General features: G+C 43.0%; 2 protein-coding genes across 2 annotated transcripts in view; one reads left to right on the forward strand and one right to left on the reverse strand.

Annotated features, from left to right (window-relative positions):
• The window catches only part of LOC128716178 (uncharacterized), a 104,815-nt gene that overhangs the window by 23,836 nt on the left and 53,554 nt on the right, over positions 1-27,425 (forward strand). Inside the window, exon 5 of the mRNA XM_053811099.1 lies at positions 1,987-2,105. Within this exon, the coding sequence (XP_053667074.1) occupies positions 1,987-2,105 (119 nt within the window). The remainder of the gene's footprint in view (positions 1-1,986; positions 2,106-27,425) is intronic.
• Positions 2,565-26,433, reverse strand: LOC128716179 (uncharacterized). Its single transcript, XM_053811100.1, has 12 exons — positions 26,370-26,433; positions 23,720-24,024; positions 23,064-23,236; positions 22,758-22,820; positions 21,590-21,730; positions 21,283-21,412; positions 19,055-19,188; positions 17,326-17,470; positions 14,190-14,455; positions 9,681-9,770; positions 8,733-8,868; positions 2,565-3,128 (listed from the first exon to the last, which is right to left on the reverse strand). The coding sequence occupies exons 1-12, from the start codon at positions 26,431-26,433 to the stop codon at positions 2,565-2,567; spliced, it is 2,211 nt and encodes a 736-aa protein (XP_053667075.1).

Raw genomic sequence — 27,425 nt, forward strand, 5'->3', positions numbered from 1 at the left:
CAGGAAGGGATGCAGTAAATTTGTGATCAAACCCAGCTGGTGAAAGCGAGTAAGGGCACCTCGGGTGCCCAGGGTTGGGTGTAATTTGTTTTTGTTTTCCCTTGGAAGGGTAACCGGAAAGTTTGCTGCCCGGGCGTGAATGGGGAGTTTGCCCCAAACGAACGGGGGTAAAGTAAAGTTGTCGTAACTTAAAGCAATGCACATGTCACGTTGCATTGAATGATTTCAGACCGTCAAGCGGACATGCGAATGACAAGTATACGTTTAGCTTGACTTTAATACTCTTAACTTGAACGTCCCGTATGTGTGTATGTGCGTGTGAGTGCGTATGCACACAAGGATCGTTTACGCTGCACTACGCAAATTGGGCTTCCCCCCTAAATGTATGCAAAGTGCATGACAAAGTGAGACAACAATTTAAGCTACTGCTGCGAACAAGCTGCTCTACACTTTCGGTAAACAAAGCGTACATCCCCGGTGTGTGATGGTTGTCCCCACTGATGAATGCTTATTTGTTTACGCACTGGGCGGAGAAAAAAGAATTTTCCGCACGTGGAGCTCTCAACGTGGGCAAGCGAAACCAAGCCCCAAGATTACTTAACTGATTGAGATATGCATCTCGTATCACGGTAGTACGTGATGTTTTCCAACCATTGTTGTCTTTCCTCCCCCATCCCCCCCAAACGGCACAAACACTTAATCCTGGTGGATGGAAAATACGTGAAACTTTTCGGTCATTTCAATGACCACTAGTGAAATTTCGCCTTATTAAACCCACTGACAAACATTTGCATAATCATCTGACACACGAATCGGGTCGTTGCTGTTTTTCCCCCTTTGGCTTCAACTGGTGTTACGCAGCAAAAAGCAAACAGATTGTTCATGATTAATGGCATCCGGGCGGGTTTATGGTGCTTCCCCCACCGCTTTGTTGTTTGCTTTCCAAACTTGGTGGCAATAAATATTTTACCAAACTGATACGGAAAAATCAAAAGCCATACCAATCACTGGTGCGGCACTGGTAGTTGCCTTCGCTTTTCCTTCCCAATGATCCAGCAACTTCGCTTCTTTTGCATACATAATGCAAAGAACGGTAGGGGACAACTAGGACGGGGCTAGTTGAGCCCGCAATGGATTAGATTTGTGCGAAAAACTGGTACGGTTCCGCAACACTTCATTATCGTTTTTGGGGCCCGGGTTTACGGGTGAGCACCGGGTGACATAAGCGTAAATTATGCATTAGTTTAATAGGCCGATTATCAGCTGCCTAATCGGTTCGGGCTAGACTCCCGGAACGCCAAACTTCATTATGGTTCGCTTTTCTGTGGCCTTTTTGCTCGGGAAACCTCCCGCTGACTACTGACGCAACTGATAAGGAAGGAAGAAAGACAACGTCAGCAAAACCTTCCCAGCCGATGGCTCTGCTACTCTTGCACCGAGGGCAGGGAAGGAGTTGGAGAAAATTGGATGGAAAATTATATCACTTTCCTGCTTCCAATTCCACGCTTTTCTCTGTTGGCGCTGGGAAAAGATTATGGTTTTGATGAAAGTACAGCTTAGATAAGGCATAAACTGGTTTGCTTGATGGTTGCGGAATGACGCGATAAACCAGGAATGAGAATGTATAATGCGGAGAATGCGACACGGATGAAAAACTAATCAGGCTCTAGTGTAAGCACTACTAAATAGTTAGAAGGGGATAAACGGACAGATAAGCCACTAATATCCATCCCGGGGGATCATTTTCCGGGCATTTACTAAGAACGAAAGTAACACGGTTGGAGAGTGAAGAATGTGGAAAACCTTTTTTTTCGTTACACATTAAGCTAAACGAAATTTCTAGTAAAAGGATATTGTTCTTAGTAATTCTAGGAAAATTAAATTACATTACAGACACAAACAGCTGCTTTCGCCCCAAAAACCGGCTAGTAGCAACGCACAACTTTAAACACACATCACTGATCCTGGTCCGCAATTCTTTTGCAGGTCGTGGCAGAGCCAAGTACGAGATGACGGTACGGTTAGCAAACGCATCCCACTTCGAGCTAAACGACAACGGCGAACATCAGCTCAATGAAAACACGGTGACGGTGCTGGAAAAGCAGGTACATTGCATAACTGCAGGCGCCTTGGTATGACGATTGGTTTACCAACTTTCCTAGTTCCGCTGTTCTGCTAGTGGGGGATGAGGATCTCATTAAAATGAACAATAGAGCAATAGTTGTAAATGTAAAATTCCTATACGTGATAAAGTTACACATATGAGATGCGCTACACCACGTCCAAGGGGTCCAATCAGAATATTGTTCATGTGACACTCTTGGATTTATTTATCTCTGAACCAAAACACATTTCATTCAATTGATATTACATAAACTTGATCTATTATATCTTTTAATGTTGCAACATATTAAAGTGGTGAGATTTATCTCAATTCATTAACTCTACGCACTCTACAACCTGTCAAGTTACCGTGTGATAGGCCCAACCTCTAAAAAGACTCTCAAGCGGAGCAGTGCTTTTCAGTGAGGCCCATTATCCTTATTAACTTTGTCGCAACCCCGTCAAAGAATGTTCTGCGTCAAATTACTGCGCTCCTCGTCGTTATCCTGAAGTGGTCCGCCACCACTCAGCGACTGGCTGAACCGGTGCGGTGCATTAGCGATGGAGTTCAGCACCCGCCGCACATTACCACCGGCCCGGTCGTTCCAGGAATTTCGTCGTCCCCGGCTATCGCTGTTACGGTCGGTGCCAGATTCCTGAATAGTTGGCATCGTTCCCTCGCCGCCGGACACGCCCGTTCCACCGGCTCCCGTACCACCGGAAGAACCGACTGTGCCTTCGTTGCGTCTTCGCAGCGAACCTGTCGAGCGGAACGAGCGCGACATGGGACGGAAGCGCCCGAGTACGGATCCGCTTCGGTGAAGTCCTTCGGAGCGCCCATCACTTGCGGGACTGTTGTGCGTTTCCAGCAGTGAGCTGACGAGTTTCTCCAGCAGCTTCAAGTCGGCCGTCGTCTTCGTGCTGGAACCTACGGCGGTTGCCATGGGATTTCCAATTTGCCCTCCATTGGTGGACACTCCCGAGGCCCCGGAACCGGAACCGTGCCCAAACAGGCGCTCGGAAATCTGGAAATAAAATTTGCAACTTTAAATATCAGAACGGAAATAGCGTGAAAGTTTTGGGAAAGTTGCATCCAGAACCTTCATTTAACTCATTAAATTACTATAAAATTGTTTTATGAATACTAATATTTGAAACAGATTCAGGAGGTGCATCAATTGGAATATTTGATTAGCGATGAACGTCATCCGCAATGCCTGTTCATGAACCATAGTGTCCCATTTTTAATTACTATCGTTTCAAGTTTTCGGTATTGTTTCATTCAATATTATCGATGATACGAGGCTAGAATTACCCATCATCGATACCCTCGCACGAGGGAGTGCGGCCAATGGTGACGGCCATCAGTGACCTACTGCAATTAATTCCTATTCACACACGATTCAACGTATCATCGCATCCAAAACAAGCCTCCACGATTATCCTGCCCTCTAATCAACAACGCACACACCTGATGCAGGTTTAATGATAGGTCCAACACTACAAACAAAAACACAGGAAAAAGCGTACGAAAACAAATTTTCTGCCACACCAGTACTACACCACTTTTCCACCCCGTAAGTGTCACAAAATCACACTGCCTATCCATTTTATTATGCACATCCAAAGAAATGGGAAGCTGAGGCTCGATGGAAACAAGCGGTGTTCGCCGCTGGATTGGAAGCTAATTAAATTTTCACTCAAACTCGGGGCTTAATTATCGTTGTTCATAAAACGCGACCCGAGCGAGGAAGTGGCTCCGTGAGGCGCATATTGCCATATTGCCACCATTCACATGGACGATAGACGGTTGATGCGATGGATAGGGTTCAGGGAATTTGACCTGCAGTTGGGGCTAGAGCAAGAAGGGACTCAGCTAAGCATGAACATAATCTCCTCGTAACGGATACCCTTCCACTAAAAACAGGCCTGATTGCAGCATGAGAAAAATGGCATTGGATAGCAGACATTATTTTATTTTTAACGGTTTTGAATTGCAACTTGATTTTAAATCCTATTAATTTAAAGGGCTGGACACCCTTTTCGTTGGAATCAATTTATTCACTTACAATGCTACAATGTAACGAAAATCAAAGAGGCAACAACAACAATTGAACAATTTTTGGCATGATACAACATGTTATAAATCATCATAGAATTTAAATCTTTTAAAATGGTATTCAAAGAGCGCTACTGTCTTGCGTATTGCATAACTTTAGGCGTTTAATCACGAATAGTGCAAGTCAAGCAATTGATTTGTTTCGATAATCTAAACTAATTTTAGTCGTAGCTGTTAACAGTTTTTCGCATGCATCCTTCTAACTAAACTGATTTGAATTAAGTTGTTTAAACAATATACATAATAAATTATTGTTTAACTATATTTAAACAATTATTCCTTAGTGCACAGTTTAAAAATGCTAGTCAAAGTTAGTTAATTCAGAATGGTACAGACGCGTTGTTTAACAAATTATCACTTGTCGAACAGCACGTGCCAAATTGTAGACTGCTGCGGTGCGTGACTATGTAAACGAATACCAAACAAACCTACATGGCACCGGTATCAAGGTACCATATTAAAATGCATCATTCGTCACCATTCCGCGGGTTCGCGGGTTCGCGTACGGGCTGTCCTCGATACGTTCGTCCTTCACACGCGTACGCGTGACAAGACAACTGTCCAACTTTTCAAACTCATGCACCCCGTCTCCTGTCACATATATCGTTCGCATTTCGGCTCACGAATTCATCCAACGCGTCGCTGCCAAAAGCGACAATCCCTGCCAAAACGGAACCTTCCCAGTTGAAGCATTTGCCATTATGCCAGCCCTTTTTGTTGATTCCCACGATAGCGAAAATCGTTTACAGGACACATCAAGCCGCTAGGGGTGTGTATGTGTGAGGTGTGCGGGATTTTTAAATATGCCTTCACTGGTCCCCTGGTTTTTGTGTAAGGCTTCCCGAAAACTCGCACGAGGCCAAATCTGCCACTGTCACATTGTCATACACGTACGCGCGTGTGTTTGTTTCCCGTGTGGCGCCAAGCAAAATGTCGCAAAGCAAAATTTTCGAAACGTGTAAAAAAAACGAAACACAATGCCGAAGCGATTCTGCAGATTAAATGAAATGTGTGCCATTTAAATTCATCTCACGGTTCAACGCAGTTTTAGATTCTCCTATTTCTTTTTTTTGTTCGTCAAAGTCTCAAAGGTTTATATGTTTCAGCTAAAACGGATTATGTTGCTCGCTTTTATTTATATTGATTCCTGTTTTCTTGCTGTGCGTACCATTTGTTGCTGGTGGATAATATTCCATCCGCAGATGGTAGGCTGTTATCCCATACACTGCGTAGCGATTGGTATGAGATAAAGCATCACAGAAAGAGAAATGATCTACAGTTGCAGCAGCAACAGCAGCAGCAACACAAATGACAGTTGTTCACTTGCCCAAAGTGAAGCATCGCCACGTCCGCTTCACCCAAAATACTCATAAAACCTTCAAAATAGATACGAATCAGTAGACATTCCCCCGTTGAAGCGTTCCCGGAGTCGTGGAAATTATTCTCTCCCCGTCACCTTACATTAGCCGTGGCAGCTGTCAAATATTATTTCATACTTGTAAGCTCGCAGTAACGTTTAGCAGTTAAAAAAGCTTCCCCGGGTGTCAGCTTGTACCATGTGTAAGACATTTAGCGTTTCGAATGTGTCGGCCACAAAAATACGCTAGCAATTGTCGCATTCAAAAGAAAAAGATCCAAATTGTGCTTGGCGCCATCGCTGGCCTGTAAAACGCTATACACACAGGGAAATCTTTTGCTCGTTGCAAGGGCAAAAGGAAATAAACACACAAAGCAGAACACTTTCCTCATTATTATTCCCCAACAAGCGACACAAAATTGCATGGAATTCAGGCAGCCAAAACCCACCCCAAACGCGAGCTTACCAGAACCTGCTCGACGGGCAAGTAATGGGAAAACATTCTAACGACTTGACAGCCACTGGCAGAAATATGAAATGTTAACTAGGAAGAATCTGCACTGGTATAAATGCGGGAGGAATGTAACGGAATACAGGATGCCAGAGCAATACACACGGCACGAACCTAGACGTAATAATGCTAACGAGGCGAACAAACTGAGCATGTTCTATAAAAAGCATAAAAAATCTTCTAACTTAATGAAACAAGACGTTACAAAAATAATTTCGCACATGACAGAGATAGCTTTAAGTGAAGTTAATGATGCACAAACTACAAACTTTGCTTTATTTTCATGGTGCCGTATTGGATGTAGAAGAGTAATGAATAGTGATACATATCATTAGTATATATGACAGCATATTTTTCGCAAGAATTTAATATTCCTTTCCGTTGGGAGCACCACCGCATCGTATGGATCGTGTTTCTCGCAACAGTGCTATTTATGTTGCATGTTGAAACACCGCCATACAAGCGAAAAAAAGCCAAAGAAGCAAGACTAAACTACCAACCGACGATAAAGATCCTTTGCCGAAGCCCTGCAGCATAAGCTTTTGTGTAGCCAAGCGTTTGCCCTTCCACCGCGACATGCGCTCGTACCATCTTAATTTGCCCAGCCCGGTTTTGCTTTCATTTTCCCATTTTACCCATGCACTCGAGATAAAAATAAAATTCAACACAGGCACCACTTGATGCAAGCGAGATGATGTTTTCCTCACCCGAAGAGATGGATCCGCAAACATTGCAACGCTCGCAGCACGTAGGGTCCGGTGTTTCTTGCAACACGGGTGTGTGTATTTTTGTGTGGCCCATGACTTATGCTACCACCCATAAGTAACAATGTACTCTCGCACACACACACACACACACAGCAAAGCCAAACCAAACACGACAGACAAACACACGGGGACGGGCTTCTGGTAAACCCGAACCCTCACCAATGCTAGCCTTCACTGGCCTTCAACAAAGCATGGGAAAGCCAAAATCAACATTTATCAGTTGAGAGTGAAAAGCATGAAAAATGACAAACGAAGCTAAACATAAACCGCCACCGTCGTTCCCGCTTCGGGTGGTGCAATTTTCCGCGGCCCTAGGTGCGGACATAAATCACGGACGTACTGGAAATAGTGAAAAGGAGGAGGGGGGGCGGGGGACGGGGTGGCGAAACGACCTAACCCAACGAGTGGTCTGATGGCCGATCATTTGTTCAGCAGCTGTGCGTCCGGTTACGAGCGGGTTGCCAATCGGTTCCCTCGGCTTAAGAGGCACTCCACTGCACGGGCAAATCTGCATAACAAGTGCCGGCCCGTTTTGTGCTTCACGGTGCCAACAAACCACACGGTTTACTACTTCTTTTTTGTTACATCCTCCTGTGGGTTTATCATTAGGAGGGCCACACCGATCTAAACCACCTTCGGACGCGCCCACGAAAGCAAAGCGGTAGAAGATTGTTTTGTACGGTGGAAGATGGCTGCGATCTGCACTGACTTGATTGCAGAATAATAGAATTTGCCTTCCCACTTCCTGGCTGGAAGGATTGTTTGTATGAGATATGTGAAGTGTGTTTTCATTTGGCTCGGTACGAGCGTTGGGACGTGAAGAAGTATTATTAACTTTGCATGCTACTTGAAATGTGTCTTATCGTTGTTTAGTCGTGTTGTATAAGTGTTTTAGTAGGTGTGTTTTAAGGAAAGCAACTATATGCTACTTTAAGCTTTTGGCATGCGATGTTTATTACTAAAATTGTATATTGGAATTCTTTCCACATGAGTGACTGTATTATGTTACAAATGTTGCCAAAGGTTGCACAAAATTCCCCAATCTTCTTCACGTCATTTCGTAAAGTTTGTTATCGTGATTTAAACGCCTAAAAGTATGCAATTTAAACAAACATTTCTTAAAATTTATGTAACATTAGGAAATCTTGTTGATAATGTTAAGGTAAGTCGACTATAAAAAAGCATTTCAACATTCCCCTGCAATAAAATAAACTAAAAATAGACAAAACATCAGTTTTGGATACATATCATATCGTTGTAAATTACATACATTTAGGCGTCCTCGAGCTTTAACATGCACACTTAAAAGTGCTAAAAACAGTGTCCTCCTGATCGATTTACAGGCTTTACAGCACCAAACACCTGCAATACACTCTACTCCATCTGGTTCGGGCACTTTTCTTTAATCACCGATACTTCACCGCTATACGTCATACCCTGGTAAAACCTGATCCCTTTCCCAAGAGTTCATCGATACCAGCATTATTCTTCCGACGCAGAAGAATCGCCCAAAACCCCCGGACTCGGGTTTTGCGACAACGATAAATCGCTCTACTGCAGTACGTTCAAGCATACACCCGTACTTAAGCCATCTCGGGCCTGTTCGATCCGTATCGGTTCCAGGTCACGGTCCCAACACATTCTTCACCGTTCGATGACCAACTCCGGGGCCCATACAGCGAAGCAAGCGAAACCGAGCAAACTCCACACCCCGGGAGAACTTTGGAATTTATCTCCGAAGAATCGCCACCTGATCACTCGAAACAGATGGCGATGTGGAGCAAGGCGGTAGCTTAATTTCACTCTCACCCACGGGACGGTCCGGGAAAACGTGCCCTCGAAAAATCGGGCGACTGCCAGTGGCGTTAGACTTACCTCACCGGCTGCATTGCTGGAATAGCTCATCCGCTTGACCTTTCGGTAGGTGTCATCGTCGACGGCTTCCTTCAGGGCCTGTTCGAGTGCATTCTCCAGATTCCGTGCCTTCGGGTCATTTTCCAGCTCGGCATAGCTGGGGATGGAGGGCGGCGAGAATAGAAATGGAGGGAGAAGTGAAGGGTAGTTTAAAGAAGCAGCAGTAAAAAACCGAAATAAATCAAATTGAAGAAGCGAAAGACCCGGAAAACCCCGAGCACCCGGGGAAATATTTGTCCTAGCGATGTTCAGCGATGGTCCGCTCAGTTGGTGAAGTTGTCGGTGAAAATCGAACCGACAAATAACTTTCAACAGAGGAAAGTACTCGCCGCTCTTGTTGCTCACTGTCTTCGAACGATTGGGCCGTAACAGCTGCACTGACCGTTGTTTCATCGCTTATAAACCGCGCGAACCGTCGCCCCTCCCACAGGAACCCGGGAAACCGGTGGAACACTCGAGAAATTGTAGCGAACGATTGCAAATATTTATTAACTTTTCAAATATGACTCCTCGGGCGCTGTTGTAACTTTTTTATCGCTTTTCGAGGACTTTTACCAACGCGGCACAGTGGAACCGGCCATTTCATCAAATTGATCATCGGAACAGTGTGAGAGCGTTTGCGAAGTGATTTTTCATTTGACGCTATTTGGTACGAGTACACGCACAGCTTGTAACCGGTTACACTGCTAACGAGCATTAAGCGGAAAATGGTAAGAGAACTTAGCAGACTTTTGTTTGTTTTACGCACTGTAAATGGCCGGCTCGGTGGGGGTACACTCAGTGGAAATATTATCATAAAGAGTCTCAGTGAATGGTACACTTCCTGGAAGCGTTGGATGCGTTCGGTGCGACAGCACGGCGTAATTAAAATGTAGTAAGCTGCGTGTAAACCTGCTGTAAAATACTTACGTTGACATGATGTCCGCTTCACCGCCACGGTTGCGGCGTATTGTGGTACGGTTTGCAGTGCGCGCGGTACGTATATCCGTTTCCCAAAATCTGCAATTGAAACAATCAAAATGCGATACATCAATGATGGGCACGATGATCACGAATGGAAATGATTTAAATGATGAACTTCATTGACATGTAGCGTGTAATGCATTTTTTGAAAAAAATATATTACCAGTGAAAAGGTACAGTCACTAAAAATTTTAAATTAATTTCGATATCGATGTGGTGGATTTATTTTAAGCAGTCCTGTGTCACCTTTTCCATACAAACTGGAAAAATATGCCCTAAATGTCGATTGCTAACAAATTATCGTTTTAATTAAAAGAAGTACATTCTGTCGCATTTTTTTCATATGCGCAGCTGTTTCTAAACTCGCTTTAAATCATTAAGTCAATTTAGTTTCTGTTCCGTCCACCGTAAATACCAATTAGGGAACATTCTTTCCGCGCTATATTAACCTTTACCAGTTGGATGGAAGATCAACATCGGCTGGACGGCGTTGCACGCAAGCTGTTTCCCTGACCTGACGTACCTGTTTCGTCTTTCATTTCCGCGTCGGCAAAAAACACCAAAGCAGCGGACACACGCAAACCGCCCACGCCCGCAATTGACATTTATTTATGCAAATTTACGCCTGCCCCATTCCCACGGAAACTGCCAGTAACGAATGGCAAGGAGTGGGAGTACACCGCTCCAGCCCGAGCCTGTCAGTGTGGGGTGTGGGAAATTTATTCAAACGCACTTCTTCACCAAAAAATATGTTCTCCAGCGCGCGCCACGTGCATAGTGTGTTACATCTTATTGGGATTACGGTGGGTTCGGGGCTCGGTGGAAAACAATCATAAATATTAAAGTTTAGCGAAAGTACGGTTTTGTGACCTCCGGAAGCCTGGTACCGCGGTGTTGATTTTTCCAATTTCCTCTCCCAGTAGTACAGTGTGTGCGAGTGTGTGTGTGTGTGTGGAAGCTGTTAACCATTGGCCCACAATGAATACACCAACGCAACGACTTCGTTTAGTGATGTGTAGCCCGTTTGCTATCCACGGCGAACCATCGTGTACTGGGAAATTGGGCTCTCGTCGCTGTGGTGGAAAAACTTTGCGCTCTAACAATGCAGACAAGATAAGGTGGTACAGGCAGCAGCAGCAAGGTGCCTGCAAGTAACGATCTACTGACATCAAGATGGGAAGCTTAAGCGTCCCATCCCAGTACGGCAGCTTGTCCGAAGGTCTGTAAGGTCCCGCTTTAGCATGTCTAATTTTGAGCATCGTTTCATTTCGAGCCCATTACCAACTTCGGAACATCACATCGGAACGGCGCACGGGTATCTGATCCAGTGCATGCTTCACCAGCCCAGTGGTGGCTCAACTCATGGCCAAGGGTTTCATAAACATGTCAAACCGTACCTCCAACACTGGTGTTTGCTCATTTCCATGCCGTTCCCGGTAAGCCACTCGAACCGTTCCAGGAAGTACAACCGGTAGAGAGCAGCGCTTTCCCATCGCACAAATCGCACCAGGGAAAGCTGCACGATAAGTTCTAATCTAGTTGATTGTAAAGATTTTCCCTGCTCGAGCGACACCGAAAAGGTGGGCGTTGAAAAAATGGGCACACCCGTTCGGTCCTTTCTGTTGGGGCGTGTTGTGACTCCTAAAGGGTACACACGCTCCCGGACAGCATTACATCGATCTCTAGCGTTTGGTTTTTCTATTCGTTCACGGTTTTTTTCTGGGGATGTTCTTACGCGAATACAACGAATTCGGAACGACTCACTAACTCTCTTACTTCATTTCCACAAGTACACACTGTCGGGTGAATAATAGACGGGGCGTTTAAGTGGTGATTTAAGGATTATTTATCATTCTGCTTATTCGCTCGAATAAAAGTGTTTTTACTTTGGTTTTTTGATAGTTTTGATCAGTGAAGGTTATGCAGTAATATTGTTTAGTGTGTTTCTCTTTTTTTCACTCAGAACAAATAGATCTTATTATCAAACTTCTTATCTATTAGTTCTCAAATGTATCAAACTTTAGCGAAAAAGATCATCTTTATTAATTTATTATTTATTAAATAATACGCCAAAAATAAACAAATTAAAGTAGCAAATGAATTCCATCGTTTAAAATAAATTCTTAAAGGCTTGGCAACACTGCCACAGGACTGAAAAGGGTGCTACAATATAAATTGGTTTATCTGGGATTCATGTGGCAGTTCCAAACATAACAATTCAAGGAAGTATAAAAATAGCGCGAGAAGATCATTGGCCCATTACAAAAGAGAAGTAAATGCACTTTTTTAATTCTCCCATCCATCAAAGATTAAAATAGAGAATTTTTATAAAAAATATACGTAAAATGTTTTCTGAACAGTTCCTAACAATCTATAGTCTAACTAGTGTATATAGTATACAGTATTACAAAATAGATAGAATCATTTATGATGTTTTATACAAGTTGATAACGATTGAAACAAAATTGTTGTTAAACTTTTCTTATTAAAAAACAATCTAGCTCAACGGGCGTATAATAACGGCGTTGTGTTGAAACTGTTCTAACCAATCCAAACCAAACCAATGTAAACCACAAACAAATGTAAGGCCAGTTTATTTCGCACGTAACGAAAGATTTTTTTTTAACTGCAAATTTAACCTTAACTCTATCCTACCTCGGTAAGTAACGTCACAACCGTAAGCAAAAAGTGTACATTAATTTCCATCACAAACGTTTCACCACAAAACATGGCGCTTAAAACAACAGACAGCAGACGGTCGACGGTTCCGACTTCATTGCTTCCCACTAAACGGTGGCCGCCGCTGTTCAACCGCTCAAACAAAAGAGGAGAATATTATGAACACATTTATAAATGCCCGGTCGGTTATGATTTCCCGGCTCACAGGAAATCCTCACCCACCCACCGGTAGGATTTAGAGCAAAACACAGCAAAACCTGGGAAAAACAAAAAGCCTGGTTTCTGTGTTGATTCTGCTCGGTAATCTCCACCCTTATAAGCTTCGTAGCACCTTGCTCGGTTTTGCCGGTGTGGGTGCCTGTGTCACGGGTTGTTTTTATAACTACAAAAAAGTATTACATGCGATTATCGTTGTGAAAACAAACGAAAATTAGTTTTTCTCTAGTGCTACGGAATCAACTGGGTTACGGAATGGTTTTGCTTGTTATGTACCAGCTTTTTCATTCCCAAACAGACTTCCACTCTCATTGCCTCATAAACGCACTGCGTTCATTAGACTCGTTGGAAATTTGTTACACAATATTGTAATCAGTTTGTTTTTTGTTTTGTAATTGGTTTAAACTATTTAACTTCCAATGCCGACGGACTGGTGTGCTATTACGAGTGAAGGCTATTTGAAACATTTTCACAGAAACTATCAAACTAAATCATCATTGAGAAGCGGGGAAACCGATCCTGGTGAAGTGTGAAACTGCATCCTACCTACGGGCAATTAGGGAATATTCAATTTTCAACGGAAAGCAATAATTGTGCACAAAACGATAGAGCAGAGACTTAACACCGAGACACACAAAAACGATCAGCAGCAAAATGTCTAGTCCCATTCACTGCAAACACACATTCAGGTTGGAACGTGTTGAAAGGCTCCATTCTCTGGGGATACGGTGCAACGTGCAACCAAAGCCGCCGAAGGCACCTCGCATCGGGTGAGCCAATTATTTTACACCCATTAGTTTTTCATCTCGTGTCGTTTGGTTGATTGCGGGAAGTGTTAGTGCGTTTGTTTTTGTCGTTCGTTTTTTTTTGTTTGTTACCTAGAATCCCCAATACCCACGCGCCGTTCGTAACTATCTCACGTAACACACAGCAACTCGTTCTATGCCATTTAACAATGGACAAGGCGGATAAATGCACCTGCTGCACTGTAGCCATTCGCATTCGCATAGACTATGTACCATTTGTTCGATTTGGAATGTTTTTCTTTTGTGGCGAATATGGCCCCTCGTTGGTACACGTACAGTAACTGTTAGGCACACAAAAAACTAAACACCTTGTTTTTATAGCATCCATTTTTGATGTTCTGAATATGTTTTGAAATATTTGAGCATATAGTAAAATGGTTAAATAAAAATGCATTTTGTTTTATATTTAATTCTAACGATAAATGCGATAAAAATACGTATCGTAAATGATTGAGAACTAATTTAAAAAAATAAAACTATTGAGAAGAATAACCCCCAGCCGGAAATTCGCCATAAATGAACAACATCGCAATAACCTGCAAATATTAGAATTAAGTCGCTAATGAAAGAGCTAAAAAAAGTGATAATAAATCCTTTAGACCAGCACAGCATCGGATTTCCAACCGTAAATAATCTGCTGTCCAGCGGTAAAATGATCGCAACAGTGACAATGGCAGTGACCAGAAGGAAGGATCAAATGAAAGACAAAACTTTCCTAGCCGTGGTTCGCGCTGCCCTCGCCCATTGTACTTACCGGCGCAGATCCGGACTGGAGGTGTACGGGGCCGCTACCTCCTTAATCTTCAGCACGATGATGGCGGTAATAAAGATGCAAATAACGTTGATCACCGTCAGCAGACCGGAAACGATGCCGTTAATTAGGAACTCCGTGGGGATGTAATTGGTGTAGATGAATTCGTAGCTAGAGTTACCACTGTACGGTTCACCCTTCAGGTGCGGCATCTTGATGTCTTCCTCCTTGTATATAAGCCAAATGCAGGCCAATGCCCAGAACAGTCCCTGTGCAGATGCAGAAATGTGGAATGGGAAAAATTGTGTTTTGATGTAAGGAAAAGCTGGTGTATATAAAGCTCGACTACATCTGGGTTTGCTGGAGCAAAAGCAACATTTTAAACCGTAAAACTAATCGGAAAATTCATAGGAAATTATTTGTAGAACGTCAACTTTATTAGCTTTTCGCTATATTGTTTACTTGCCCAGTTTATTCCACACGAAAGTGTATTTCTGTGTTCTATTATACTCCCAACCTATTCTCATCACAAAACGTCTAAAGTTATGCAAATGATGTACTTAATTTGATTATTTATTCAACCCACAACTATAAACTCTACATGCAAAGCTTTGTAAAGCGAATGAATACTTGAAACAATCACGTCAAGTCTTCCAATACTATACAAGAGTTTATGACCTCTAACATTCTCCCCATAAACCACTGGTGGCTCCAAGCATAAACAATTCCATAGTGTAAACAATGCATCAAACTAATAACACACTACGACCACTGCATCACGTAGTAAACAAGAAGCATCGCTCTCAGTGAAAAATATCTCCAATGTTGTGAACATGTCTTCAAACCTCTTTTAGCGAACATATTGACAGGAATGGATGAGTGTTTAACAGCTCCACCACTCTCGCGAACTGACTTTAATCCTCCCATCCAAACGGCTCACTTCGCCACACGCCACTTTACAGTCGAACGCACCGGAACTCATCCGCACGCAAACCGAAGGATGGTCTTTACACGCCGATAAAACTTTACGATCCGCCCAGGGAATGGACGGATAGCGGACGCTAGCATAAGTCAAGAGAGCAAGAGATACAAAACTATGGTCATAAAATTAATGTTACCATACTCCGGCACACTGTCCGGGCTGCTGTGTGTATCTGGCCAAGCACATTCCGGGGAGCTTGTCATAAAAGCAAGGTCAGAAGCACGCTTCCTGCCTCCTATCGCAAGGAAATCTGCGCGCGATGTATCGCAGTTGAGGCTCAAAACTGGATCATCACTCAGGATGCTGGTAGGCAGCCGAATTCAACCCCTTCGCCGAGGGAGTGTAGAAGAAATGTTATCAACGTCCGGTTCCGTTCCTTTTCGGAATGTTGCATTTGAGTTTGGTTAGATCAATCTATTGCCGCATCACCACGATAGAAAGCGCACCGAATAGACACAGTTTAATGTCGCTTCCGCGTTTGAACCGAATCCGTTCACTCGCCACCGAAGGTGATGATTATGATGATGATGATGATGATGCTGATGATGGCGAGGTGATCGTCAGCAAAGCTGATGCTTCTCTGCCGGAAGTCGTTGGATTCGATCCAGCAGAAACTTTCAGCAGAACAATCAGCGGAAACCGCGCCGGCAAGGGAAATACCCGGCTATTAAAACGGGGATATAAAACCAAATGCTTGCCTGGTGCTTGCCGGCGGTGGACAGGCCCTATCGTTCGGCCTTGAAGCCCTTGAAGGCCTTTCGGTGGATGGCCGATTACAATATTCATCCAAACGCTTGTTCCCAATGTAGGCCCTTAGCTGGGAAGGCTGGCGTAATCTAACAAAGTTTCCCCAATGGACGAGCAGGGAAAGCATTGTGGGGGTTTGCTGGGGCCGGTAATGGTGTGCTAAAGAATCGTAATATTTTCCGTCGTTCGTTTATTGTAATGATTTTTGTATAATTGCTTCCGTCGTTCGGCTCGTTACTAGCGTCCTGTTCGCTGGCAGAAGTGCTGTTAGATTTGAGGAAAACGAGAATCATTTACGTGAAAAGCTGTCGATTGTCGCAGTTCCACACGAAGAAAAAAACCCTCTAGGGAGAAATAGCAAACAAATGTCCTTGAAATTCACATTTGCTAATGAATTCAATCTTAGAAGATGGATTTTATATATTGATAATTAAAACAGCATTATGAAATTCTCATAGTGTGTTTTCCTCTACAACTTTTGGTTTGATCAAATAAATTATTTTTTAGTGTAAAAAGACGAAGTAGATAAATAATTTCTATAATGTTAATTCTTGTATCATTCTATCCTTTTCACCTCACGTGTTAAGATCTCTGCGATAAAACACTTTCTCTGGCACAATTGGGATGTATTTTAGGCTAAATAAATATAACCATCATGTTGCTCCCAGAATGTCAGCATTAGCTAGCAGGACTTTGATGATATATCATATTTTCCCTGATCCCTCCACGCCATACGAACGCTCATTTGGATTGACAATAACCTTCGCGGGAACGGTTCTCCCAGTACGCGGCCAATGCACACCAGTATTGGCGGTACTCAAATCTCATAATCCCTAATGAATCGATTAACACCTCGGGGCCTTTCGAAGCCCGCCGACCATTTGCAGCTTTGAGTAGCTGCTCTAGCGAGCAGCAAAAGTGCTCAATTCAATTGCACCGCTTGAGGCGGGAACAATTTTACGCGAACCTCTGTACTGCATTGTTCATCCCTAATGACAGGATGCGTACGAATGAGGTCTTTCGGCACGGGAAGCTAAATGCGCATCGTTCTATCAATATCGCACCAATGCCTAGCGAAACCAATCCATTCGGTGAACGGTTCACACAACGGCGCCCTACGGCGCCATGTTCGGTATCCTTTTCGGGGGCTTCAACCGGCTATATGGGTTTGGCGCTTTTGATCCTGGACGGTACCGAATCGTGTAATCGGTTGCCAATTCACATGTTGGGTAGAAAGGCCACCCAGCGACACATGTTTGTAACGGAAATGGAGCATCATTATTGTGTGTTGGAAGTGTTGCAAGCGTATGCGTACGCCGTAGCAAAGTTCAACTCCATTCACGGTAGTTCGTGAAAGCGATTGCACAAAGGTAGAACCGAATGGCTTCATTTGATTGTGTTCATACTCACGCAGTTCACGACCGGTGGCAGCAACGAAGCGGAAATTGCAACACCTATCAATGGTCCGGCCGAGCCTTGAAGCAATGCTACCGCTACACCGCTACCGGATGTTAACGCCCAGAGTATGCCCATCCACAGGGAGCGTGCATTGCCACTAGGTAGAAAAGGGAAATATAACAAAGAAGTAAGGTTAAGTTAATCAATTAGTAACATAAAACATCAAATTTTGTGAATGCAAGAAAGGATACGATTCAATTTGATTGCTTCTATCGTGAGTAGGAATGTATGACCCCTGGAACTATGCAATTATGGGAATATAATCCCCTGGCATAATGCAATTACTGGTTGTGGAATAACTTGTCACCCTGATGGAGAGTTGGAAAATTGACTTTCAAAATATTTTAAACAAATACGTCGACGATCCGACAATAAGTTGTCCAAACAAATATCCAACCACCAATTGCATACTGTCAGGCGCTCATTTACACAATACAAACGGACGGAAAAATACTGTAATAGCATCAATAAACTATAGAATATTTTTATTTAAAAAAACAAATATAAAACTGATACATTATTAAATCACAAAAAGACAATTGAAAGCTTAATTAAATTTAAAAATATTATTACAATCCGCTGCCTTTCCTTCCACATGGTCATTTCAACCGCAACGTTACGATTAATTAATCGAAACCAAATAAAATCAATTTGTTAATCATTGAACCATTATTGCACAATCACAATATGCTTAAAACCAAACCGAACCACTTAATCCAACCGAAATCAAGCATGTTTCTAATTTAATTTCCCACTTCGTTACTACACAATTAGCTACAATGTTACAATAAACTAAAAAAAAACGAAATATCTAAAGTGGCGTTCATCGTGTGAGTTTAAGTGGAAACCACACAACAACCCTCAGCAACATCACCGCCGATGATCAATCGTCCAGCTTCGGTGGAGTATCCCATGGTGTGTTATTTATTTTCCATTTTCTAACCGAAACACCATCAACAACCGCACGGAATCCTATGAAGTGGGATTTTGGGGAGAAAAATCAACACATTTGGTGTGCGAGAAAGAAAAAAAAAGGGGAAGGGAAGTATAAGTGGGAGGCAACTGTGCTGTTGTTTGGATATTACCATTTCGGTATGGCGAAATGTATCCACCGCATACAAATTCCACCGTTCTCTAGTTCATTTCCGGTGGGGTTTCGGTTTCCGGCAAAAACCTGGCCTCGTTACAATGTTCGATACTGTGGTGAAGTGGAAGCGAAAACAGCCAAATGCTTCCCTTCCTGTGAACTCCTCCAATATGTGTGTATGTGTGTGTGCGCTATATTTTGCTTTAATTAATTCATTCCAAAATACCCACCGGATAGGGAGATGGTATGATGTCCGTGATTTCTGCTGTTTTACGAATATTTAACAACCAATTGGAGGTTTCATTCGTTATTTTCATTTCCCTGTGTATTATTATCAAGTTGCTTTTTCTACCACCTACATGTCGGTTGGGGCAATTTTTGGAGCGTTTTTCAGGTACGATGAATTTGTAATTCATTATCATCATCCGACATGCTCAACTACACCGTACACTTCCCGAGGCGAACGGGACATGTGGAATCGAACACTTAAATGTATGCGGATATGTTGATGAAAAGCGAAATGAGGAAAAATCTCAAGCACAGATAAACAACACACATACACACACACACACACACACACACCCATACACTTACCGGCCCTTCATTTCTTCCGTTGGGAAATCGCCGAAACCCCACGGCATCTGGGTGGTACCAAGTATGAGCCCGAAAATGAATCCAAACAGTATCGAGATGAACATACCGAGTGCGAGCGCTGTAAAGCCAACCTTCTGCAAAACACCCGGATGCGGAAGAGTGGGAAGAAAAGAAAGAAAACAATATTAAAAACGTGGAACAAAATGGTCCGTTCCGCGGGTATCAATTAGCAATGTGGAAATGTAGGCTGGGTAAATATTTTACAGCAAATTCGTACTGCACAGCATGTGCCATTCGCTAGGACGACACGATTGGAATGCGAAGAGACAGATAACCACACACTCACACAGACTCACACACATGGGATTAATCACAATTTGACCCATCTGTCCGATGTCCCTGGATCTGACTGGGTGATGAATGTGTTGTTTGCTTTTTTGACATTCAATTTAACATCGTTCAACACGACTCGTTTTCATCTTTTTGCCGGATTTTAGCGGGTGTGCTTCAGTGGCTCACATGGAAATTCTGGTAAATAGTTTGGGACACAGTTCTTTTTAAATAGTCACTCGTACTAGTAAATAAATTATAGATTTAAAAGTTGCACTGAACTATTATTTAATCGGTTTATTTGATGGATTAGTATTAGTATAGTTTCGAACCTATTTTTTTAAGTTGAACAACCTTGTCAAGAGTTGAAAATTGCGATAAGAAAAAAAAATAAATAAAAAAGTAATGTACAGACACTGAGCTGAATAGTGCATTTGATGAGTAAGCCTAAAAGTATGCAATGTGCTGCATGTAAACGTTAATATGAAAATAATATCAAAACTATGTTGTACTGATTGTAGTAAACCTTTTTCCACTTTTAGAATAGTGTTGCTTAGCAACCCATCATTCTAATTCATTTGTTACTTGCAAGTTCAAAGCCACGCTCTGAATGTCGACTATGTCGACGTTCACAGATAGCATCATCCCATAGGCGTAAGATTTATGAACGGAGTACAATAAAAGGCTTAACAGTCATATAATACTTAATCATGTGCCTTGAATAAAAATTAGCTAAGATGCGTTTCTAATGCCATAACTTCCAGAAGCACTCATAAAGCAATTAAACAATAATTTAATGAGTTCAGAAAGATATCACTTCAAGAGGCTTTTTCACACTACAAGGATTCAATAGTCTTGCGCGGGGCGCATAACATCTCATACCCAGCTCGTTTCACGCCGCGATATATTCCATCCCAAGAAAACAGTACCGTTTCGCTCGAAAGTGTGCAAAATATAGTTCCCCCTTACCGACAGGCCAGTTTCACACTCTCGAACTGCGAGGCAATTAATTTTTAAACTACTCCCTTTCTGCCATTTTGCTTTCAACCTTTTGCGGTGACCGCGGGGGAAACTTTTCAACGCGTCGTGCCCCCATCGCACAACCCCAGCAAGGCCAGCCATCGCTTTGAATGAAAATGTTTTAATTTAAATTTTCATCGACTGAGCACACCTGAGCACCGCAGAAAATTTTGTTTTTGCCCAGCTACGCTGCTGCCCGGGTGTGGTTTTTATTGCGGAGTTAGTTTTGTATGTGTGTTTTGGTTGGTATGTGAACGTGTTTTTTTTCTTTTTGCTCCGTATCAAAAAGTCGGCTTTATGAATGTGAACTTTCACCATGACTTCGTTGTACCGCGCAGTTTGCTCAGCGGGTGATAAAAAATGTGTGTTTTTTTGGGGTGAATGCTTACTTTTTTCTTGTTTGGTAGAATGCTTTGGAATTGAGTATTTGAAAATGCTAAGCGATGGATAAATTTATTGCAATTTTCGTGAAAGTTCAGTGTTTTATTTTTTTTATCAGTCCTCGCTTAATAACTACACCAGGATGAGCATAGTTTACGTTGTGAAATAATAAAAAAAGTCTACTACAGACCAAGTTCGGGGTGATGTAACGGATTTAACTGAAAATTCGTTCAACGATCATATTCCTGAAACAGCTAACTCCAACCACACATTTCTGCTTCAGATTGACTTTTCGTTGAACGATCACGAAACATTGTTACTCATAGTTTCATCATCACACACTAAAAGCATATTCGTGTACGCTGTAAAGTTCTTAAAAATCGAAAATTTCGTCTACCCATAAGCCACGTTCATGAATCAAGCGAAAAAGAAAGCAACATGCTGATCGTTTAGTTAACGAGAGTAAAAGAAAAAGCCACCAAACACAACACACTTACCACCAGCTCGCGGTCGGCTATGATCGTTCCGAAGGTAATCGACATTACCGGACCCATCAGCGGTGAAACCAGCATCGCGGCCACAATGTTTGGTGCATTATTTTCCACCAGTCCTAAGGCGGCTAGTGAGCTGCATCGAAGCGAAAGGAGAGAGAACAAAATGTACGCTAAATGAAGATGTGCCACACAGAGTACGATCAAGCGAAGCAAAGTGTTTTGTGACGGAAACCATTTTGCATTGCGCTCACCCTGCCCGGAAGGTGTTTTGTGGTGGTGCTTTAGCGTTATGGAACCCATCTGTACTTACTCTGCCGTGACGATGAGCAGCAAGTAGTCGAACGATAGTGAACCACCGGCCCGCACACCATCGACCACCTGCTTCACCGTGAGCTTCGACCGGATCGAGTCGACAAAGTTGTTCCACTTGGAGTTTTCCTCACATTCGTCCCTGTTGCAAAAGAGAATGAACCATCCCACACACATGTTTGAACGTTTAATTAAGCGTCATCTAACTGTCGTTCGTCGAACTTCCGCTACAGAATCGCTCACTAACTTAAAAGACATTTAATTATCGACCGATGACTGAGCGTTTAATCCCTTTACGCTCGACGGCAGGAACAAACGTCAAAATGCGCTCAACAGCAGCAAGAGAAGGTTTAATTAAAAGTCAACTCGTTGGCCTCGGGATCCTTGTTACTTTCTCCCCGCAGGATTAACCTTACAGTATGTCCTTACTTCATCCAAATAAATAAGAGAATTAATATTCACCAAGTCACCGATACGGGGTTATATGGGAAACATCCTTTGAGACACAACGCCCTGCATCCGATGGAGAACTCGCTTTTTCTTTTGTTCACATATTTAATAGGTGTGTGGATCAAGAATATTGAATTCAACGCTATATGCCCTTTGCTTCAGCTGTTATTTTATTCATTTTTATTCTCTTTTTTGTGCAAAGTCTTCCATCTTCCTGTATGCACGTTGCAATGTAGAGTGTACGTGAACCTAATCAAATTATGCAAATGCACATCGACAATAACGATGCCAACGGTTGCGAAAAACTAAAAAAAAAACACACACAGACGAAAGGCGAAGAAAGAACTAAGTAGCAGTACATCTAAAAAAACGGATATAAAACAAAGGAAAAAAGACACACACATCGACGAGTCGCGTTACTGAAACAAAAAGCTTTTGCCCGTAAAAACTGGCAAGTAACAAGTAAAAAGTGCAAAAGTAACAGAACGAAAGCAGTCTGTCGCAGTTCAGAGACATCTAGGAGAAACGAGACAAGAGAGCGTAAAGTACGCAGGACAATTTCTAGCACAGACAATTCGCTACTCTTCTTCATTTAAATAATAGTCAGCGACTGGATAGTGTCCAAAACGGGAAACCTTGAATGTTCGGTCGGGAAAGTGGAGGAAAATATGGACAGGGTATAAAGCACGGTGGACATAAAGAGAGGGAAGAATCCGTACCCGTATTCATCTTCGTTGCTGGTATCGTTGGAACCGTCGAAGCTGACACTGCAAGGCAGAACGCTGAAAACAGAGACGGAATATGATTAAAAATTATGTGAAAATTCGAATAGAGCGCCACAGACTATCAAACTGTTTAAAAATCACGCCTGACAGTATGCAATATCAAAGCACAATGCAATGATCAACTTACCAGGAGTAATAAAATGCCTTGCTTTGCATACTTTCTGGCGTTGTTAATCAAAGCCCTAATCCAATTGAGTTATTACATGAAAAGTATTCTAGACCATTTTGTATACAAATTACCTTACGCTGGAGTTGTACTTAATACCGATTCCTAACTCTGTGAGGCAGTGAAGTGTTGTTTCACATGGATCACCAGCTGCCAGAGGGAACACAACTTGATAGTACTGACCCTCTTTATCCGGGTGCCAAATGACGCGTTCAACGTCTAGCTTCTTGAGTAACTCGTCCAATACCTAGCAAAAGTAAAATCCATGTCACATTTCGTTTATTTTATCTGTAATTGTAATTGTTTCACCTTTTGCCCTAAATAGTTTCATACGAAAACCATTTTCCCAACAACTAGTTTCCGCTTAAGAATGTGCCTCTTGCAACCACAACGCTCGGGTTAAGGCAAAGCTCTACTGAAAACAAACCCCTTCTTCACCAATGCAAACAAACGGGCGAACTTTGTCGCCTACGAAAACATCGACCGACCGTTTCCAACCGAACACGACCAGGATGTGGCAAAGATTTATATCGTCCATCCGTGTGTCCACGTCCGCGTGCACCGTTCCGGAACCGTTAATGAAGGACAGTGTTGGTTCGGGCAGTTTTTTCACGGAAAACCCCTCAACGTTGCGGTCGACGCTTGGGTGCCCAAACCGTCACACGCTAACAGCAGCTTGATAAACGGTTGATGTTTGTTTTGCGAGTTGTGTCCAGTGTTCGGAACTTACCTTTTCGAGCGGTGCCGATCCACCATCGTTCGGTGGTGCTTTTAACGCGTTCGCTCCGTACGGTGGTTTGGGTGGTTTCGCTTTGTTTGCCGTACGACGTCCCTGTACGGCGTGTTTGTCACGCAGCTCAACCTCAAGCCGAAGGACTGCATTTCCGGCTGCACTGTCCGCTGGGTTGTGGTGCGTTCGCGGACCTCTCGGCCCGTGGGGCACATTTTCCGGGAGATTTATATTAAGATTACGTGGCGGTTGATGGGACGGTACCGGTGGAGGCAGCTGTTCATTATTCGGTGCATAATTTATGCCTATCGTGAAGAAAGAACAATTTTGGGCGAGATGTATTATGTTTTCGTCATTAGGACACCGTAGTAGTATTTGGGGGATATTATGCGTCAGCTGGTGAAGTATATGAAGTTTATGTAAATTAGAGAACTTCAAACATAGGAGAAGAAGTTTGCTGCACTTACCGAAATGAAGACACAGGTCTAACACGTGTTTCTTTAAATCTTTGTCTGCTAATCATAGTTTACCCAGTTCTTGTTGGCTTTGGTAGTAGCCTAAAGAATGCCAAAGAACGAAAGCAGAAGACAACGAATTTTAATACCCCACCAATTGATTTGATGCTTGATTTTGGACTGGCCGTGTTTTTTTTTTTCAATTGTAAGTCAAATTGTTATCTCTAAGCAACTTAAAAAGGTTGACCACTAAAGACTTCAAACCAAATTGAGAAATGAGACTTAATCCACTCAGGATCCACTTAAAAACTCTATCAAAATCCCTATTTTTGTAGCATTTTTTAAACAATTTCCAGCAAATTTTCCGCCAGATGACGTTCCAGCGCTCCATCACGGAACCCGAATCAGGCTGCATTCGCTATCAATTCCCCATTTCTGGTGGGTGCATCCATTAACAATACCATTTCGTACTTCGCTGCACTCAACGAAAACTCGAAGACCGGTCGGTTGTCAATTTCGGAATATCTTTTTGCGGGGGTCTCCGCAAGGTTGGCGGATGGGCGATTTGTTTTCGCTCATCCCCATCGCACCATCGCATTCAGAAGTGGAGCAAAACTCATCTGCAAATATTTACCCAACCCAGTGCCCTCGGTAGCGAAGAATGTTTCCGCTTTGCGAAGCACGAAGTGCACCCTTATGGCACTATTCCTTTCATGGCGGTTTTGCTTTCTTTACCTTTCTGCGGATGTAATAGTTGGTTGGATGATTTCTATTTCTGTGCGTGTTTTTTCTTCTTTTTTGTTTGCGTTTTTTTCTCTCCTCGCTCCCATTTTTCAACCCCTCCGGTATCCGGTACCAGAAGCTCGTCTCAAATAAGGGGCACCGAATCAAATAGCCCAAAAAAAAAAAATAGTCTGAGAGCAAATGAAGAAAAAAATCGCTTTTCCGATTAAGTTCGGAAAGCATAAAAGGGAACCAACAGCTAAACCCGCACCGAAAAGACAGAACTCATCCGTTGTACCGCGAAACAAGTTAGGCCGTGGTGGTATGAAAGACAGAGGCAGCAGGTGAACGATATTTACCTACAGCGGCTACGCCAGTTCTGTTGTTCGCTCGGAAGCTGCATCCGCCGATTGATGACGGAATGGAATTTTATTTTTCCACTCTACCAAATGGCCAAAGCCAAACACAATCAAGCTTCCGGCTTCCGGGGTGCAAACCGGGGTTAGTTTTCCCCTTTATTCCCATACAGTCAACGTTCCACCACAATTCCTAGGTTCACTTCTATTCGCCAGATCCGTCCACTAGCTGTCGGGTGCAGCTTCTTTGCTGCTCTTGCGAACCCAGTAAAAAGTAAGTTCATTTGACTGTTGCGGGCCCCGTCATGCCCGGTAGCACACCATCAGGAAGTAATCACTATGCTTTGGGGGGGAAGAATCCTAGTTTTCGGTGCTGAATCTTCCTTTGAAATATTTGGCAGCAGATTCGCTCATCATTTCCGAACTAAACGATGCATTCACAATCTGCCAAGAGGTACAGAATTGTACGGTTGATTGTGTTATCCTTTCTGTCTTACTCTTTTAAAGCCAGTTTGTTGAATTGTTTTTAATGCAAGCGATAAGATATGTAGAATCTTATAATCCTCCCCGTTCAAAATCTAACCAAAGTTTCTAAGAAATTAATCGGAAGTATTGGAAATGAAAATTGAAATCCTCTTTAGGTATTGAGTTGAACAATCCAGAGTAAATAATTGATTACATTCAATTCAGCAATTCAAATATCAGTGTTGTATTCTATTAATCAGAAAAGTAAACACGAATCTAACATAATTCCAAAATTCCTTCCATGAAACACAGGATATCTTTACAAAAACGAAGCTCACGAGACGGAAGTCTCTAGCCAACACGCTTTGATCCTGTTAATGAAGATGTTTGAAAGATTGCGCAACCTTTCCTTGTTCCTTTCCCTCTCGCCACACAAAATCCCGCAATCCGAGCCCGCTCACGAGCAAAAGGTTTGCCATTCATTTGCGTTGAGCACATATTTAACACCGTCAAAAGAAAACAGGAACCCGCACACAACGGATCCCGTCGTGTATGTTTTCCCCGGTGGGTCACCTGAACCATCCGTTGCTAACATAGGTGAGGATGGAGCATAAGCATAAGATGAATGTGCAATGGGCTAGCCATTCTTACCGTTAATTAACGTCCTTTCATAATTTGCCGTCGGAACGCAAACAAGAAACACCACTCCAGGCATCGTTCAGGCCGCATGCAAAAAACCCGTTTTACCCGCGGGGAAAAGTTTTGCGAACGATTCGCATAGACCCGAATGATGCTGGTGGTGTCGTGCTGGTGAGGGTTAAGAGTTTAATCCGCTTACTTCCTGCACCGATGTATGCATTCCCTGTTTACAGCACTCCGGATCACTGGGCGTACATTCTTTGGTGACACAACAGTAACTTCACAGGTGTGTCCGGTTGTTTCGGTAGGGTTGTAGCAACAAGTTTACACGCAATTAACAGCCAGATTTTACACAGAATTTCACAAAAGCTTCACTAGCTATCGATTGCAAACCACAAACACCAAAAAAAAAAAAATTAGAAAATGTTTTGTTCCTCCTTCTTCCTGTACGCAAATAAACCCTTTTCTGTATGCAAAAAGACAACATTTCTTAAAAGCTTTTCCACATTTTTTCCCCACAACCAAAGAGCCTATGAGATGTGGAAAGTTATCGTGCTTGTACTTCACGCACACCCTGTGGCCTTTACTTTTCCCTCGCACGTTGTTAAATGTAGAAAGAAATCAGGTAACAATTAAATTATCCTTCGCGCGGAAAACATCAAAGCGAACAATTAATTCTTAACTGTTTTTCACGCACATACACACCCCTTTCCGCGTAAACCCAAACCCATGCGCAATCGGCACGGCAAACAAATGACGAAAGGGAAAGTGTTGCGCGCCTACGAACGCAGCATGCGTACGAACGAACGGGGAAACTTTGCCGAAAAGTTGGCGTTGAAATCGGTGGTTGTACAAAACGCGAGTACATCGGTTAATTTCCCGAGCAAGAAGCAACGGTGTGTGATGCTGTTCATCACCGTCTTCCTTCAGGGTCGCTCAACAGTCAGCACCGAACCGTTTGTTTCCCTTTTTGGTATCCACTCACTCCGTACCGGCACACAAACGGAAAACGATAAACTTGTTCCGATCCCCACAACGCTTTTGAGGTAACGCGGTAAGTTCACTGCG

The sequence above is a fragment of the Anopheles marshallii genome, chromosome 3 (genome assembly GCF_943734725.1).
Source record: "Anopheles marshallii chromosome 3, idAnoMarsDA_429_01, whole genome shotgun sequence".
In the NCBI taxonomy this organism is placed as follows: domain Eukaryota; kingdom Metazoa; phylum Arthropoda; class Insecta; order Diptera; family Culicidae; genus Anopheles; species Anopheles marshallii.